Consider the following 19,162-nt stretch of genomic DNA (forward strand, 5'->3'; position numbering starts at 1 on the left):
TATTTTTATTACGCCTGTCAAATTTTTACTGCCTTTTACAAACACAACACATTCCCTGTGGGCTGGGGGTGTTAGATCTGGCACCTCAAAAACCCCAGGACTCACTCAGTCAGGAGAGATGTGCTTTAAATACCTATTTGAAAGAGAAGAGGAGAGACGATAGCCTTCATACACATTTATCCCACTGCACTTAGCAAGTCTGAAAGCATCCATAAATAATGGTGCTCCTGTTTCCTGTTGGTTATCAGTGCTGGAAAATTAGCTTTTAAAATGCAGTTTGAAATCCATTTGGGTGATTGATGAGTGACGGGGCTAATAAATTCTGCCAGTTTCTAGGAGGCCGGCTCACAGCCATTCTTTATGCTTGTCATGAAGCCAGACAACATTTGATGTGGAGAATAAGGGAGTCAAACACCAGCTCTGCTTAATAAAGAATGCCATTGGTTGGACAATTTGTTGGGACAATACACAAAACTAGCTTCCATTAAGTTTCAAGTGTAGTGTTATCAGCTGGGGTTTCAATGTCTGCCATCTTATTTAATGTATTGATCACAATCTATTTCTCGTTTGAACATTGTTTTAATGCAGATGCACAAGTGCGATGGGGGCACAGCATCATTTTGTCTTGTGGTTTGAGGTGGAAATATGGGAAAGAATGCCACTGATTTTCAGCAGTACAAACGTTTTTATTATTCTTTATCATCACTTTGGATATGGCCGTGCTGCTTGGTAGCCGGATGCCACCCGAGAAGTTGCTTTGTAGCTACGTGTATGAGCTCAGTAGCCCCCAGCTCTGGATCTTCTTTGGGAGTGCAGTCCTCCCTCTGGACCACCCTCAGAGAAGAAGTTCCTTCAGTACGGCACATTGGCACGGTCCAAATCCGGCTTCACACTGACCACATGGTCTCGAATATCACAGGTCCCAGTCAAACACCAGAATACCACATCCAAACTGGAAACATGTGCAAAGGAGAAAACAAGGGGCATAGAAATCAAAATGTTAACATCCAGCTCATCTCGGTTAGTCCGTCATTGTAACTTGGGTTTGTTGCACCTTCGAGTCGTAGTAAAAACAAATGAAAATGTTTTGGATTCTACTGACGTTGTTGTACACAAAGGATTATCCCTGAGCAAATCAAATCAAATGCATCAAATAATTCTGTTAAAAAGACATCTTCAAAGGGGCAGATTCCCCCCACCGGCATCTGCTGTGTATTTGTACTAAGAATTAGGGGCCATAATCTCCAGTGGTAATCGCCCAGTTGCCTACAGTGGATTTACATTTTTCACACTGTGTAATCTCACTTTTACAATATCATTTACGTGGGTTTCTCCCTTCCACCCACTGACATCTCTCTTTTCCTCAGCTAAGCTTTGAGAGAGATTGACAGGGGACAGGCTCAAGGCGTTCGGTGTTGCTTTGCATACAGCAGCTCATGGTACTTTGTGCATACAGCTTACACACATGCACAAGTATATGCACACACACACACACACTGGTTTGATTGATACTTAACTGAAACTGAGCTCTTGTCGCTGTCAGAGCCGAGCTAAGTCTCCTGAGCCTCTTGATTTCTGACATTTGTAGATATTATATTCATAGAACAAGGAGGCTGTATTTTGTGATGTGATCCCCCTGTAACACTTTAATCTGTTTAGACTGCTTCAATATTATGGCAGCAAAGGGGGCAGAAACCATACAATGAAATGTGCAGCTGCCTGCCAAGGACTTACTCTATCCTACACACAGTGAAAAATCTCTGCTTGGATTTGGATACCCAGACTGGATCCAATGTATTGTTTGGAGCACTGGTTGGCTTACTATTGTTGTTTCTAGTTTTTTTGTAGAGGGAAAGGCAGCATTTCAGGTGAAGACTTCTGTTGGGCAGGAAATACTAGATGTACTTTATGTTTGTGTAATAAATAGTGATAAAACTGCTGTCTGCATGGATTTAACTGTGTTCATTATAAAATCATGGGCAGCAGAGTGTTCTGCTCCCTTTCACTGATAACTGAAGCTGAAGTTGAACAAAATGAAACAGAATGGCTCTGTATTTCCTCACATTTGGCTGAAAATGGAAATGAACCACATGCCAGAGTGATGTGATCACCTCTTACCATACTGTCATCTGTACTTTAATCGTTGCTCTTTATATGTGTGTGTGTGTGTGTGTGTATCTATCTATCTATCTATCTATCTATCTATCTACACCCACATATATATACATACATATATACATATATATATATACAAACACACACACACATATATATATGTGTGTGTGTATAAAATTTTTCTCCTCTGCCCAATTCACCCAATTCAGAGTAAATTAACAGCAATGCATTTTTTCACTGCATTCCCTTCTCAAGGAAACGCAAAGGCTTTGAAATATTTCCAGCTAGAGCACACTTGGAACAAGCAGCACTTAGTAACCTGATGCTAGTCCTGGCGCTTAATGGTTTGCATTAGCTGCAAGCAATAAAATTATCCCAGGTCCTCACTAATGTTGGAATAATCATTTACAAAGATGGTTACCACATGCTGGAACTGTTTTCTTCTTTTTCTCCTTTTTTTACGACCCTAATTCGCTGTTATTAATAATGAATAAAAATGCAATTTTCTGTTGGGTTGCTTCAGGGCCCTGGGAATCATTTCAATGAATATTTCAGCACATTATTTTAATCATGGTTCCACATATGCAGGGAGGGGGCTTGTTTTATAGGCTCATGCCTCAACCACCCCGAGACCCCAGATCATTAAACCCCACGCTGTCTGCATTGAGGTTCCTACCTTTGATTTACAAGACTTGTTAAAAAACATTGTAAAAAAGGAGGCAAGCTGTGCCATTTATACTTGTAATTTGATGCTGTATTTGTTAATGGGAGTGCCTGTGATTTATGTGTGCAGCGGCTGCTGCTGCTCCCTGCTGCTCTGATGCTGTAGGCCTCAGCAAAGCCAGCATTGCTAGCATGCCAGTATGCTCCTACTCAGCCTAATAAATTTGCTATCAGTGGCCTGATTTTGCTCCTTGAGACATTGTCCCATGATAAGGCAGAGGCTGCTGTAGTCAGCCTATCACTAAGGGATGTGTGCTCCATCTAACCCGCCTGTTTTCCTGTCTCTTTCCTCACAGTCAGCTGCATGACTTCTGGCGTCTTGACTACTGGGAGGACGACCTGCGCCGTAGGCGGAGATTTGTCAGGAACACATTTGGCTCCACCCACTTGGACATCACATGCAAGTCACTGCAGGACTATGGTGAGTGTGCCCTTTGATGGTAGAATCAAATCATTTTTTACACATATCACTGATGACACATTTTTAAATGGCTCTTGAGAATTACGGAGTTGAAAATAGTCAAGGGCATCATCACCACACATATTTATTAGGTATGCAAAGAATCAATGTCGACATTAAAGCGTTATAGACCTGGCATAACAAGGGCACTACAGCCAGCCCAGGCCTGATGCTGATAATGCATACCGCTTAGTTGAGAGAGAGGTTCATTGTCATTTTTATAGGTAACATATTTATGGGCCCTGTCAATTGAACATGGGACTTTCACTTTATTGCACTATTTTATTTCCAACACGGCACATATTCAACAGAAAATTGGATTTCTTCTTTATTGTTTTACTAGCTTTGTCTGAAACTTTTCTTATTGACCCAGACGATCTTGTAGTGTTGCCCACCACCTTCTGTCAATTTTGCTTCATGTCACGCAACACCGACTTTTAAAAGGAAGCAGCTCAATACTATTAGCAGCCCCAGGTCCTCCTCCTTCTCCTCTGCCTGTAATGGAGTAGCAAAGCGAATGTATTAAGAGAACAAGAGCAAATAGACTGACTTTGAAATCATACTATTTTTTACATCCTGATGAAATAAGCATCCATTTCCCTGTGCAGAAATTAAAAAAAAAAAAGCAAAGAATTATGTTTATAATTTATTTATTTTATTATTTGCTCAGTGTCCACCTCATAAATACTAACTAGTTTTATATATTTAGACTTAGAGCAATATTAATGGTGGTCACAATGTGCACTGACCACATGTGTGTGTCAGTGTTTGAGCTACCGAGGCTGACCGTTGGCTGGGTTCAGGATGTCATCTGGCTGCTTTCAGCTCTAGCTGTGCCATGGCTGCTGCATGAAGATCATGGCAGGCCTGTAGATAAACACATGCCAGCTGTTGTCTTGGCTGCAGGTGGTCCATATATGAGACACACATGCAATAATTGCACCGTCTGCTTCAAATTTTCTGGTGGTTCCATTATGTTTAACCATAAACAAATTTGGCTTTTTTGGTGAAAAGTGGATACATGTACTGAGTGGATTCAGGGAAGCAAATATTATAACCTTAGCATTTCTGTAGGTCGCTTGGCAATATTAAAGGGATCAAGTCATTTGTGATTTTTATTGACATCTATTGGTGGCAAGGAAATGCAACAGCATTGGTCTCTGGCACACTTTAACATAGCCTGTAACTGACAAAAATCATCAAGTCACATTTTTACAGTAGAACAAGTAAGTTAAGTAGAGACATAAAACATTTCCAAGTAGACACATTAGACATTTCCAACATATCTAGTGCAGAGGCAATACTTCAGCATGCACAGCAACCCTGCTTTGCTGTCCTTGTTGGCCTGAGAACAAAATGTGTTGTGACATCGGTCACGCGCTTTTAGCACCATTCTTCATGTTTGAACAGTTGAAAATGCGGTGGGGGTGGGGGTGGAGTACAACATGGAAAGTGACTTTTTTCCTAGCCAGAAATGTCAGGTCTGGTGAGGTATATGAAAATAGGTATTGATTAAGAATCTTAATCCCTGCAGATATATTGTGGTCGTTTTGCACAGTGTTACAATTCAACCCTATTTAATACACCTGTAAAAGGTGCACCAGACAACTTCACTCACTGGCAGCTCCAGTGAGAGGTAACTGGACTCACTCTCATGATTAACAACTCAGTTAGTCTAAAGGCCAAAAGATACCAAATGCACGAAAAGGACAAAAAGTTGATTGTTGGTCCTTTTTCTGGATAGAGTGCTGACTTGCTGCTGTTTAGGAGGCAGTTTGTATTTCACTCACAAGATTTGATTTGTTACTTCCTGAAGGTGTAAAAGTGTACATTACATACCCACACCAGAGTTTAGTTTGGGAAGATATGGCAACTCACTGAAGGGGCGTGATGTGACGCTCCTCTATTACAGCACCACTTTGCAATTTTGGATGATAAAATTAGTGTCTTGTTATATAAAAATGTGGTTTTGAGCAGCTATAGTGGCAAATGTGACTGTCTTTAGGTAAGCTCTCACATGCAATGCCACAATTTAATGGTTTATGATTTAGCCCATCAAACCACTTGAATACCAGTTTGTTATCGGTTTTGGTTTTATTGATTGCCATCGGTGTCTCGGGTGATTGACGACTTGTTGAAGTCCTGCTGTTTTGTGGTGGTTGTAATGAGGGCAATAGTGCATGCAAAGCAAAAGGGATCTCTTGTGGTCAGACAGTTCTTTTACTCTTCTGCTGAGGTGAGCTGCACTTTCAGGCTTATTCCAGCAGGCTTTGATGTGGTTGCGGAGCTGTTCTTATGAGCTGAAATAAGAAAGATCTTTTGTTCTTTTTTAGAGCTTCAGTAGATTTTGGTGGCAGTGACAGCTGGCAGTTTGTTTTTAACACACTTTGACAGTTTATGTTTTTTATTTATTTATTTATTTTTATGGCTATTCACTTGTAATTAGGGTAAGGTATGGTATTAAAGATAAAATCTGTCATTAGAAGATAACCCTGATACAAAGGGTAAGAGGTTGGATATTTATTAGTCACAATATCTAAACTTTTTTCTGAGATTTGACAGGGACTCTATTGAACTTGTTACTCTGAGCAGGTTGCCGACTACATAGGCATCAGAGTAGAAAAACAAAGAGGCCTGCTTGAGTTGGCCCTTGAGAGTCATTACTAAAGCTTAAGAATCTGGGACTATTGGAGGAACAGTGGGTTATCTAAATTGAATACACAGTTCCTGGTTTGACAGCAGGATATGACAATATATGCTCAGCCACCATCCTGAGTTTGAAGAGGGCAGACTTACACTGTTACACTCATAGTAAATGTCAGTCTTACGTGCTCACTTGGGGAAAATGAAAGCAAGCAGGAAAGAACCAAGTCATTTCTCTTCCACAAAGAATATTTCAGTGAGTGAGTGGCCTACACAGTTTCTGACAGCATCTAAGAATCTGACAGTCTTCTGTGTTGTCTCTGAAACACTGAGTAAGAATAATTTTTGCTGTTCAAGTGAGTTTTTTTTTTTTTTTTTTTTTTTTTTTTTAAACGAACTATTTCCATTGTAAATGCAGGATAATTTGTGGGAGTGCCTCTGTGAGGATGGCTCAACCTGCTGATAGCCATTGTGTTTAACTGTGATCATTTCCCCACTAAAGAAATTCCCTCAAAAAAGAATTCAGCGTTTGCCCAAGTATTGTATACAGAGCTGAGTAGAAAACCTCTGAAGCAGCATTTACATCATCAAGGGATACTAAAACTTCCCACTGCAAATTAAATTAAATGAAAATTAGCAACTCTTGTCTGCAGTGACCCACCCCACCCATTCAATAGCAGGGAAACTCTGAGACTCAACAAACCTGTAAATGAGGAATTCATTCAAAGAGAAGTTATTTATTTAAAAGTTAAACTAATTAATATAATGTGAAAAGAAAAAGGAAATGTTCATTGCAGGTTTTGTGGACTGTTTTTAGGTAGCTTTAGACCGGGGGGAACCATCATCATATTGATGAAAGCCCAACAGTGATCAGCTGAGTGTGAATGTGTGTGTGTGTGTGTGTGTGTGTGTGTGTGTGTACTTTCATGGACATGTGTGAGAGGAGGTTAAACTCTGCCTTAAACTCTGCCTCTTTGTCTATTAGCAGCATTGACAGCTTAGCCAGCACATTCTGTTTCTGCCCTCTGCCTGTAATAACCTACCCTGTTACAACCAGGCTCGGCCCAGTATCAGAGTATATTGTTAGGTGATTGGAATTGGGCAAGCATGAAATGGAAGTCACGTTAATATTGATCCAAGTGTTTAACGGGGTGTTTTACCTCCGGGTGTCCTTGCTGTCTCATTTCAGGTGAGCAGCTTTGCTCAGACCTGCTGCACTGTGATTGCCCTGGGCGGAGATCTTTACTGCTCTCTACTGCAGGAGAGACGCCAGCCCATAATATGCTGCCCCCGTGAAGTGATATTAAGCATCTCCTGCTTTATTATTGAAGATCGAATAGTGACAAATTACTTCGGGGGGTTTCCTGACACACAAATGCACACTTTTGAATACAGCCTACACTGCTTTCATCAAATATGTGATGCACTCAAGAACGCTTTGTAGAGTATCTCATGTTCAGGTCCAGATGTGGGGATTATTAGACACTGCTGTTAATGTTTTGATGGAGAGAAGATGACGCTGTTTGTAACCTCCGGCGGCACAGTAGACACGCACTGCACATCCAGGATATTGAATAAAGATTACTCTAAGAGGAAGCGTCTGCAGTGTGTATAAGCCCCCCCCCCCCCCCCCTCCCTACTTCAAAGTCCCAATGTTTACTTTAACAACCTCAAAATACGTAGCTTGCAAAATGGAACGCTTGCATCACAGGAAGTACAGTACAAAGCTGTCATTATTATTTTATTTTTTTGTTTTTGTTCCAATTCGTCTTTCAATACACAGTAAATAAAAGTAATGAGACAGAGGGCAGAGTTGCATCTCCCTAGCGGTAATGCAATCCCATGGACTGGACTTTTTCTATCCATGTGGAATGTGGAACCCGTGGAGAGAGAGCGTAGGAGGGCAGAGGCAGGATCTGCAGCAGAAAGTCTGGGAAACGGAAGAGATATATTTGAAGCACTGTATAGAGTTAGCATTATATTGTGGTTGGAAAAACTGTACAAAATGCAGATATACCGTATGAGATACCATTGCAAGTAAGGCTATGGAACTGATACTTCTAACTGTGCTTGATATTTACATAGAAATGGCAGAAGAAAAGGGAAAAAAGAGTAATTTCAACCAAAAAAATCTAGATACTAAAATCAGTGTAAAGGCTTAAAGCTATTTTTACAGTCTTCTATTTTCAGTCTTCTTTCTTCTCCATAATGGCTGCCATATCCACCGTGGTTTGGTTTGGTTTTGGTTTGGTTTGGTTGACAAACATAAAACTTTACGCATTCTGTACAAGAGTCCTGCATTTCCCCTTGTAGAGCGCATATCCCTCCATTGTTCTGGTCATACCATCGACTACAGTACATGAAAATGACTTAGAGCAGAGTAACTTGAGGTATTTTGTGTTTTATTTATAGTTGTATATATTGAATTACCGCAAAGTATTTTGTGAGATCAGCTTTTTTTTCTCCTGAAAGAGGAGCACACGTATAAGTTAGTTGGACCTTAAGTAAAACATTATGTTGTGGATTTCTTTTTAAGGAGTGGTGTGGTGGTGAAGTGGTTGAGGCAGGGTGTATAATGCATAGGAGACTTAGAAAAACACATGCTCCCTGACTCTACTGAGGCCATAAAAATGAAAGACCCCTGCCACAAAATTCTCCAGCGTTCTTGCAATATGTGAAACATGGACCCTTGGCAACAATATTGTAGTTGATTCAACAGTCTTTTTAAAGCCTTTCAACTTTTATCTATTCCATATTGCATAGTAAAACTACTGAACACTGAAATATTTCCAAAGTGGGGACCATTCTCTTAGATGCTCAGGTTTATTTGACCAGAGCTTTCGCTTGTTCACAGATGCATACATCTACTTTATTTCATCACCACGCGACTCTAAGGAGAATGTCAAAATCCCTGTGTTTTATGTGAAACCGAAAAAATATTACTGTGCATGTTCTTCTCTTTGAAAGTTATTCACTTGTGTAACTCAACTTTCCCTTTGTTATGTTAAAAAAAGATCCCATACCATATTTCACTCCGCAGCTTTTACATAAAGTATCAAAGTAAATAATTTGATGAGGTTTTGCTCTGTGATGTAGTGTCAGAGGCTGGGCTCAGCGGCTCCGTGTCTAAGTAATGTCATCATCATGTTAGATTATGAAACAAGTCGAGTAAAGTCAGTATGACAGATATAGAATTAAAATATGTCATGGGCAATTGAATTACAGTGCTGGTCATCATCACTGGCAGAACTGGTAATTGTGCTGATAATTTCTTGTTTCATTCGTCATGATTTTAACGTGAGTAGGTGCAAAAAAAAATATCTTTTTAACTTTAAAAAAGCATTTGATCCTCTGATTTTCAATATTGCACATATTGTGAAAGTTCAAAATGTGACAATGAAGGATGTTTATGAAATGGTGAGAGCCTTTATTTACCCCAAATTTGAGCCACTACTAAAACATATTCATATCAGTAAGTTAAAGTATATAGTCCCTGTGTTATTAAGTTTCTTATAGCCTGGCTGATGCTGACTGCATGGGACAGCGAGGAGCTGTTTTTCCTTAGTCTGGACAGGTTCCATTCATTTGGCAGTGTTCGCTCAAAATCTGAGTGTTGTTTTTGATTAGTTCTCATGTTTCAATTCGCAACACCCTTCACCTGCCAATCAAGTGAATGTGCGTTGCCCTTCAACCTCCTACACCGTCAGCTAGGATTGTCATTACAGTTTGTTAATTTCACATTGGTAATGTCCAACCAGTATAGGATGCCATCTGAATCTAGGCGGACAGTCCCCTTATCATCTGCAGAATAAACCACAAGTTCAAAAGAGCCTTTCCAGACTGTACAGATATCTCTACCATCTGGTGCTAGCCAAGCTGAGTTTCTGAGTACAAGAAAAAACAGATTCTAAGAGTTATTTTATCTTAATGTCAAGTCCCATCAATGTTCTCTCACTCATGCAAAGACTCTACATTATAATACATTATAATACCTAAAGCCCAAAAGTATCAAAGAAGACCAAATATGTCACCCAATGGTATGCTTTTTAAAATCGCAGACAATGCAGTTTTTTTGTCAGGATGTGTCCTGTCTAAATTTGCCACAATGGGTACTTAGGAAATGTGTTCGACCAGCTCACCAGGACCAAGGATCTTTGTTGCAGTTGAACCCCTGTGATCAGTGCTTGGGGACGCACTAATCAGTCACGACTGGCAGGTCCTCATCAGCCTCCAATGGAGCTCTGAACCCTCTGCAGTACACTTTGCTAGATAGTTCACTCCAAGGCAGAGTTTCAACTCGGTGATTGACCAAGTGGACCCATGAGAGTGGTGATCAGTGGCCCGACTGGCACTGTTCCTGAGAGCTGGAGGCCTGGAGAGCAGGCATGAAATGAAGCTACTCTGATTCTTCTAGAGACTTTGAGAAGCCAAATGCACTGGCTTTTGAGTGTCTGGTTTAGTGAAGTAAATTAGGCAAGTTCTACCTAGTCTGGCACCAGGGACAAGAGCAAGGCCGAATCCCTCCTCGTCTTGATCCATAATCTCCATAAGTATAATTTTTATTGTATTTTTAGTAAATATTAAATCAATGAAAAACATTTTAATTGTATTTTAGAGACTTGATTCACATTCTCAGCTTCTAATAAAGTAAGAAAATTATTTAAATCTTTAATTATTTTACTTAGTAGTTTGATGATTTCTGATTCCTTTTCTTAGTAATCACTGTATGCTAGTACAACAGTAATGTCAAGGGTATTTTCTCTATCATTTTTATCCGGTGATTTGCTGTGGATACTACGAATTTAACTTGAGGACATGGTGAAGTTAGCAGAAATTAGATGTTAATCTTTCCAGATGAAGATGATATATCACTAGAAGTAAAAGAGGTTACACCATCTATTAACTAACAGTTTTTATCTCTTCAGTAGGTGGAGGCTGGGTGCCCACAGACTGTGCCAGTTAATTTTAGGTCACACCCTCATGAATCATAGCAGATATGAAAAGGGTCATTCTCTTTTTTGTTTTGCTATATAGCGGTCAAGGTTAACACTCAGCAAGCCTTGTAATAAGTCTACCTCGACACCACGGCACACTAAGTCCTTTAATACTGACAAATGGCCACTCTTTTCACAGTTCTTTAATAGAGGAACATCTCTGAGTCAACGAGCTATCACTCATGAGAAGATGGCTTTTCATGTCAGCACATTTTCCTCTTCATGTCATAGCTCTTCATTTCTCATTATTTATAACCATATTACTGTTTCTCTTGTAGGTAAATTGCATTGTGAGCAAAGTGGCTTGCTCGACTGATCCTGTACCCCCTATTGCTGCCCTCCACATCTCTCATGTTGATGTTGTTCATTTGCGTGTAGAAATCAGCATGGTTTATTTGGTCTGTTCCCCACTGTGGTCTCCCTGCACAGATTTGCCAATCAGAATGTCAGCTCGTCTGCTCAACTTTCCCTCATTTACTTGGAGTATAATGATGGTTTACAGAATTACAGTTTTAGGTTTCACTCATGTTGCTTTGATCTTTGACCGCAGGCTGGGTTTTGCCTTTAACATTGCACAGAATTCATTTCCGAAACACTCAGACTTCTTCCCTCCATCTGATGAAAGCACTCCAGATATGAGACAGAGCAGGAAGCAGATTTTTTTTTTCACAGTAGCAGTGTTGACAACAGTCAAATGTGACCTCTCCAAGACTAGGTACATGTTTCTCAGGGGAGGGAGAGGCGAATTAAAAGCCGTGCTGAAAGGAAGCATGTCAGACGAGTGTCAGCCACCTCCCATTTCTTGATATGTGTTCTTCTGCTCGTACAGACGAGAGTTTCTGCTCTGGTTTCTCACAGATCGGACTTCAGAAAGACAAATCAAACAAATGTTGAGAGCAGTCGTGTGGCAGACATATGTGGGAGATGGGCTGATTTGAGGTGATAAATGTGTTATCAGCCCTCTTTGTTTGCAGGATGTATGGACACATCCTTTTAAACGAGTGTGCTCCACTGTGGCCATATGATACAGCCCTAGTGTAAGCAGCCTCTTAATTATGCTGTCTGTGGAGTCTCACTCTTGTCAAGTCTCCAAAAGCAGCAAATAATAGCCGTAATCGACTCTGAGCTGGAGATGTATCCCCTGACACTACTTCTGGCCTTCATTGTTGACCTTGTCTAAAAATAAAACCTTAGCACCTCTGATGTTCAACCACACAAAATCTATTGTCAACCTGTGTGTTTATCCTGACATTATCATATGATACTGCAGTGCACATTATTAATGAGCACCTAACATCAAGTTTATTCTGCATATCATTGGGTATTTCATGCAGAGGTCCATTGCACTGTAATTCTCCAGCTCGTAGTTTTCCAGATGTTATGATATGCATTTTGTGAGGCAATGAAAACCAGATTCCCTTTTGTGTACACTTGTGCACATGCTCAGAGAATCATGGTCTTCACCTGGTTTTGGGTGGACACATGTAAACTTAGAAAAACACAGTTAACCTCGTTCTCTGATTATGAGCAATGTTGTTTATTCAGTTGCTTCAGGGCTATTGTGGCATGTGAGCGTCATACTCCTTTACTTTTGGTTTTTGTCATCTGCTCCCACAGTATTATGGGTAAAATTGTATGTCAACAACAAACAAGGCAGCGAGCACTACTTACTCTTGAGATAATCACTTCTTTCTCTTATTTTAGAAGTAAGCTTCTGCTCAGTCGGAGGGGACAACTAGCAGTTACATCTTTTTTAAACATTTTTGTTAAACTCTTTAAAATAGGAGACAAGGCTCTTGGGCGCCATCTTTGAAAGGCAGGCAGTAGAATCACCACCAACAAGACCAGACCCCTGTCTCTTTGAATGGGTAGTCCTCTAATGCTTTTGTCATTCATACTTCATACTTAGGGGCACCATGAAAATGTATACCACATACAGTGCTGAAATGTGTTAGTACCACATAAAAATTTTATTTTTCCACTCCCTGAAACTTATGTGCATGCGTTATCCATAGTACCGAGAGAGAGAAAGATTAAAAAATCATATTTTATGGAAAGCCTTGTCATTGCCATCGTAACTGCAAACACATAGCTGATTCATAGAGATTCTCTTAACTAAATTATCAATTACTCTTTGTCGAGGGGGCAAATATTCATTGTCTATTGTGGGCTTGTCCTGGCTGGGGCTTGCAGTTTTGTTGTTGCTGACCTTTTGTTCAGTGTTTCATTAAGGCTCTGCAGCTGGGCAAAATCTGTAAGTGTGATTGGTTGATAGCGTGTCATATATTGATGCTGCAGCCATCTTAAGCATTTCAAGTTTTCCCATTGTAAATTGATAAAGTTCCCTGTGTCCTGTTTTTAAGAGTCTCTGGGTGAGACACCATAGATGGACAAAAATATCATGGAATCTGTTTATTCAAGGAAATAGTGATACTCAGTGGCAGGGTATCAAAGGTACGCATACAGGTTAAACCGAAGAAGACCTTTCGCGGAGCTCGGTCACTAGCTGGTTTACTTTCTGTGTGCGTAAACGTAGCCACTGATATCAATCTGACCTTCAGAGTGAGGTATTCAGTGGTTTGGCTCTACCCTCTTCCCCACTTTTCCCAGGCACGGAGGAGGATGAGGTGGTCAAATCCAGGAAAGCCTTCCGCAGCCAAGCCATGGCCAACCAGAACCCAGAGACAGAGTTGATGCTGGAAGGAGATGATGATGCTGTCAGCCTGCTGCAGGAGAAGGAGATGGACAACCTGGGTGGTAAGTCAGCACACCAGCACCTCTATTGACTCCAGTTTAGTGTCACCTCAGCAGTAGCACCAGCACTTGTCATTAAGGTGCTTTCTTCCAGTGGGATATTTAACTTTTCCATGATTATTATCATTATTATTATTGTTGTTATAATTACGGCACATGAAATGAACTATTCAGATCAATGCAGTAGCTTCCAACTCAAACTCTTTCATTATATTACACTAGCATCAGCACATTTGCCTGAGAAGGTTTTAAGATATTTACAAGAATAGAAGTTTCATCCCGTTAGTCAGTAATACTGAAATCTGCAGTACATCTTACACACACAAATAAAATCTAAACACTCAAATGTATGACATGGGATCGGACAGAAAATGGGCTGTTTATGTTCATAGATCAAATTATTTCAGTTAAAGTGCTATATCACTTTTCAAGGGAGACCTGGCCATGAGGAAGGGACTGTATGAGAAGCCGCAGCCAAAGTTTAATCCTATGAGAATAACAACTTTTTGCATCATGCAGTTCATGCTGAGTATAGGGTTGGAGTCAGTGACTGTGTCTCTGTTTTGATCTGGACAGCATTGCTTAGATTTGCCAGCTAGATATTGTTGCAGTTTGATAAGTGTACTTTTCTGTTTTGTTTTGGATCTCCTCAGCACGGTTCCTTCCTCGAGTGTTTATCTCCAGAGGCAAGTCGTTCTGAGTTAAACTAACACCGGAAAGATAATCAGTCCAGATATGTCACAACTTATATTTAAGATGGCTCAAGCAATCATTGATTAAAACTGATAGGAAGCAAAACATTGTGACACTTTACAATGGCCTTATTTAACCTGTGTTTTCACACTAAGAAATATAGTTGAAGTGTAAAATACTTCTGTTTAAGTACTTCATTAAAATCTCCTTGCTACTTAATGTGGCTTCAAAAGTGTAACACAATCTAACCACACTCACTAATTTTAATGGTTGTGCTTAAATCATGTTGTTACACACTTATAAAAACATTATATATTAGGGTGATTGTTATTAAGCACTGGCAGAATATTGCTATGTACTTATAATGTAGTTTTCCATTTGTTAATACAAAGTTATTTTACTGGAATGAGGCCATAGTTAAGTGTTGCTAAATGTATCCAAGCTAACCTGAGCAAAGAAACCAATTAACCCAACTCTTTTTACATAGTCTCTTGATATAAGTTTTGATTTCCCATGATTTCAAAACTGAGATCTAATGAATCGCATAATTATTTTAAATCACCTCCCTTCCCCAAGAAACACTAAACAGAAATATTATAACATTTCATACATACTTTGGCAGTTATACATCATTCTAATTAATTAGGTATGATGTCTGGTTGTTAGGGAAATAAAACCAAGGCTTGAATAATACCATTGAAAACTCTTTATTTAAAAAAATGACAGTTTTCATAGTTGAACTTGGAAAGGATGTTGGCATGGCCATTGGAAAAAGTTTTTTTTTTTTTTTTTTTTTTTTTTTTTACTGGGGTGTGAGTGCATGGATGTGAAGGGAGACCAGACCTCTAATTAAATCTGCTATATTTAAAATCACTCATACTGATTCTTTCCACACTGGACCATCATTAACAGATCAATTAGTCCTTACCAGCTGCGGTACACTGTTAAACCTTTATTAAGGACTTATGTGTTTGACTTATTGTGATCATTAGTATTGTGTGGGGTTTATCCAATATCCCACTACAGTTTTAATACTTTGTCTAACACAGTTCAGTCAGTGCAGCTTAGTGCCAAGGGGAGGCTTTGCCCAAACATAGTTATACCAGCATTATGCTCTGAGTGTGAGCCAGACTATCATGTCAGAGCTGAGCAGCTTTAGAAGTAACTGCCACGGCTTTAGCAGGTAAGTTTGCCAGAGTTCACTCGGGTTTTGAGTACAGATCAAGAATGCTGGACCACTCACTGGTCAATAAAGCTGCCCTTTACTTGCACCTCATGCAAACAACTGATGTTTGAAATGAGCAGGCTCCCTTATTGGTTTTATGTCTCAATGATACAGGGTCTTTACTGGAATATAATACTTGCCCTGGCAGCCATCATGAATTCCAAATAAACATTTCCTATGTTCCAATAACATGGATTATAAAGCGGCAAATGGAGTGAGAGGGGCTTTAGTTGCAGTTTATCCTCTGACATGATGGGCGGCCGTATAGGACTACTGTCAGTGTTGTTGGATGTTTCTTCAGCCTTCATATATTTTATTCTATGTCATTTTCTAGTTCAGCGAATGTAAATGAACATCACTTCTACCTCCCACATAAAAATTGTTCAGTCTCACATTCACATTGTTAATTTTTACTGTATTTAATATTAATGTTTTCCCTGTTTTCACTGTTTTCAAAGAATGAACTTTTGCTTACTTGACTGTCCTAGTGCACAAGAATTACAAAATTGAACTATTTTTGTTAAAGGTATTGCAGTAATAGTCTAATACAGGGGTTTTCTTACTTTGTCATGTTATGGACCCCCTCACTGACTTGGGTCCCATTTGAAGGGATACTGCTGTATGGAACTTTATATGAAAATGTATTTTGTTTTTTGGTCAGTGTTAAATTGTTTAGATGCCATACTTGAACAAACACATTCAATGTGGTGACATTAAAACATGTTAAAATCATCACTTACCTTTCTTTTTATGTAACAATTTTTAGTTAAGTTATAGTGAAATTAAACTATTTGTCATTTTGCCAAGGACACCCTGGAAGCCCGTCAAGGACCCCTGCGGCTTCCTGGAAGCCACTTTGAGAACTACGGGTCTAATATTATGATTTTTTTCAAGTAAATAATTGTTGCCGTGGATGGTGATCTGTTACTTTAGTCTGTCTTTTAACTGGAATGACACAGGTTTTATCCCCAAATCCTTCCAGTTGACACCTCTAATGTTACTTAAGAGTCTTCTTCCATGTTACTAACCCCCTGCCTGGCCTGCTCAATGAGCACTGCGGCTGGGTGCCCCTGAAATGCACGTAGCACTTGCAGTCATTAATGTATGCATCTGAAGGGGCCATGCCAGGCATAAATTCCTAACTACAGCATATACAATAAGATGTCTAGAGGCCTTAAATTCCAAAAAATCCTGCCATTATAATAATGTATACATTACCCAATTACCATGGCTCAGTAGAGGAGGCTCAGATTTAAGACAGGGCACAGATGAGCAGTGAAATCCTCTGCAAGATCACATAGATGAATCACAGGGGAGGAGACTACACCACTGACCCCCCTCCTTCGCCTTCTCACGGGGCCAGCAGGCCACCAAACACTTCATGTCACCCAATCTCCTTGTCAGCCAGTTGTACTCTGCACTGCCCAATGAAAAGAGCAAGGCAAGAGCTCAAACGCACACTGAAACAATACGCATCCTGCTTTCAGGACTGATAATGACCTTGCACAAAGCACAAATCATTAAACCAAATCTTTTCCAATGCATGTATTTTTGATGTGTGCTCCTGTTTGGAATTATAAGACAAACATGAAATGTGGATATTAGCTTTGAAGCGCGAGTTTAGGGACGTAAGAGTTTTTATGATGAACCGTAGTTGATTTCATGTTTTTACCAATAGGGGAGCTCCTTCACAGTGTTAGGGTTAGAGTAATGCTGTTACCAGGATGTACTGTCTGTGCTTGCTGTTTATCTAATCTCAGGCATGACTGGTCTTAATGAGAGATCTGAGACTAGATCCCTGTCAACAACAGAGCTCCTCCTGCCAACCGTCGGGTCAATGCTTGTCGTTGCTGCCAGAGGGGTGGTGCTTGCACTCAGGCCCAGGCAGTTGTGGTTACCAAACCCATGATTAGTTTTGCTCCCCCACAAACACTGGAAATGCTGTCTGTGTCTGCACTGGCATCAAATGAGCCTTTTTGTCTGCTCACATTGTAACCTAAATCCAGTAAAATAGAAGCGAGAAAATGAGCATGTGAGAGGGAAGGAAAGGGAGGAGACTGAGCCTCAATTTGGTCTTTCTCACATCAAACAGGAGTTGGTTGATATGACTGTTCTGCTGCTCTACAAAAACAGTGTCAGTATACTCTGGTGTGTGGTTTTTAGCAGCCACAACCATATTATTTTGTTTGAGTTTAACCTTTAGTTTAACCAGATTCATCCCATTCGTAAAAAAAAAAAAAAAAAAAAAAAAAAAAAAAGACATATTTCCTGACCAAGACACCAGCGAGAGAGGGAGAGAGAGAGAGAGAGAGAGAGAGAGAGAGAGAGAGAGAGAGAGAGAGAGAGAGAGATTCTTTAGTAGTCCTATAAATGATCAGTTTCTCAAGTTTCCAGTTTTTTTCTGGAAAGGTCACCGTGATAGCATAGTTGATTTTTATAAACAGAAAATTGCACGAAAACTGCACAATTTAGTAAAAACAAATTTTGTTTCCTCTATTTCTTTAATTACAAATTATTTGTACAATGCCAGTATGACCAAATCATCTGTTAAAAGACTATTTAAAGCAATATCGTTTGATTTAAGCTTTAAAATATTGCAGCAAATGGATTTTCGTCCAAGTGAATGATATAGTGCTTTCAAAACAGTGGGGAAAAAATGAGCATTGCCATCTTAATTACAAGATTTCCCAGAATGCTTTGCATTTCAACGAGGCAGTGCTGCAGCGACTCAAAGAAACAACCAGGAACAGAGCTTCAGAAAGTCAGCATACAGTTGATGCTAATGGCCACAGCCGCGCATGTGCATGTGTGTGTGTGTGTGTGTGTGTGTGTGTGTGTGTGTGTGTGTGCGCGCGTTCATGTGTCTGTTTGTCTGTATGTGTGTGTGCGTGTGTGAGAGTGTGTGTGTGTGCATGTCTCTCTCTCTCTCTCTCTCTGTGTGTGTGTGTGTGTGTGTGTGTATGTGTGTGAGAGTGTGTGTGTGTGTGTGTAGGTGTGACTGCTAGACGGTGTCAGTGTACACGTTTGCATGTGAATGATAGCACTCAGGTGTGCAAGTAGCTGCATCAACTAGCACTTATTTGTCTGAAATAACACTTATTGTAAAATACAGTGCACTCAGCCTAATTAACACTGCATTCCAATGGATGGATTGTTGTTCATAATACACCCAGCACCTCCTCAACTCCCACAAAGCCAAAATGATAGGTTACCTCTCATCACTTCATTTAATAGTCTGTCATTTGACAAACAATTTTAATTTTCATTAAAAAATAAATAAATAAATAAATAAAAATACAAGACCAAACAGCTGGTTTTTCTAAGCTTAGATATTAGCTGGGCTGTACCACTCATCCTGTGTAACTTGCCTATAATTTCATTATTCTCATGTAAACATTTTAATGCCATAGCCTAATTATGGAAGGATCCCTGAGGGGATTACTGCTTAATCCTCTCCTCCCCGTGAGCAGTGGATGCTGTGGCTTAATGCTGTAGGCTAGTGTCTTTCTCTTTGCGTAGCCCTCCAGGCCACAACACAATTGGTGCTTTAGCCTC

The 19,162-nt window shown here is 40.0% G+C and overlaps 1 protein-coding gene and 1 long non-coding RNA gene across 2 annotated transcripts in view; one reads left to right on the forward strand and one right to left on the reverse strand.

The window, feature by feature from the left end:
* Positions 1 to 19,162, forward strand: part of nbeab (neurobeachin b) — a 138,068-nt gene that overhangs the window by 54,633 nt on the left and 64,273 nt on the right. The window contains exons 27-28 of the mRNA XM_030067259.1: positions 3,135 to 3,259; positions 13,546 to 13,692. Of these exons, the coding sequence (XP_029923119.1) occupies positions 3,135 to 3,259; positions 13,546 to 13,692 (272 nt within the window). The remainder of the gene's footprint in view (positions 1 to 3,134; positions 3,260 to 13,545; positions 13,693 to 19,162) is intronic.
* LOC115370318 (uncharacterized) lies at positions 676 to 17,836 on the reverse strand. The gene is made up of 3 exons (XR_003929233.1): positions 16,834 to 17,836; positions 13,491 to 13,661; positions 676 to 952 (listed from the first exon to the last, which is right to left on the reverse strand). It is a non-coding gene; the product is annotated as an uncharacterized LOC115370318 (long non-coding RNA).

The sequence above is a fragment of the Myripristis murdjan genome, chromosome 13 (genome assembly GCF_902150065.1).
Source record: "Myripristis murdjan chromosome 13, fMyrMur1.1, whole genome shotgun sequence".
NCBI lineage: Eukaryota > Metazoa > Chordata > Actinopteri > Holocentriformes > Holocentridae > Myripristis > Myripristis murdjan.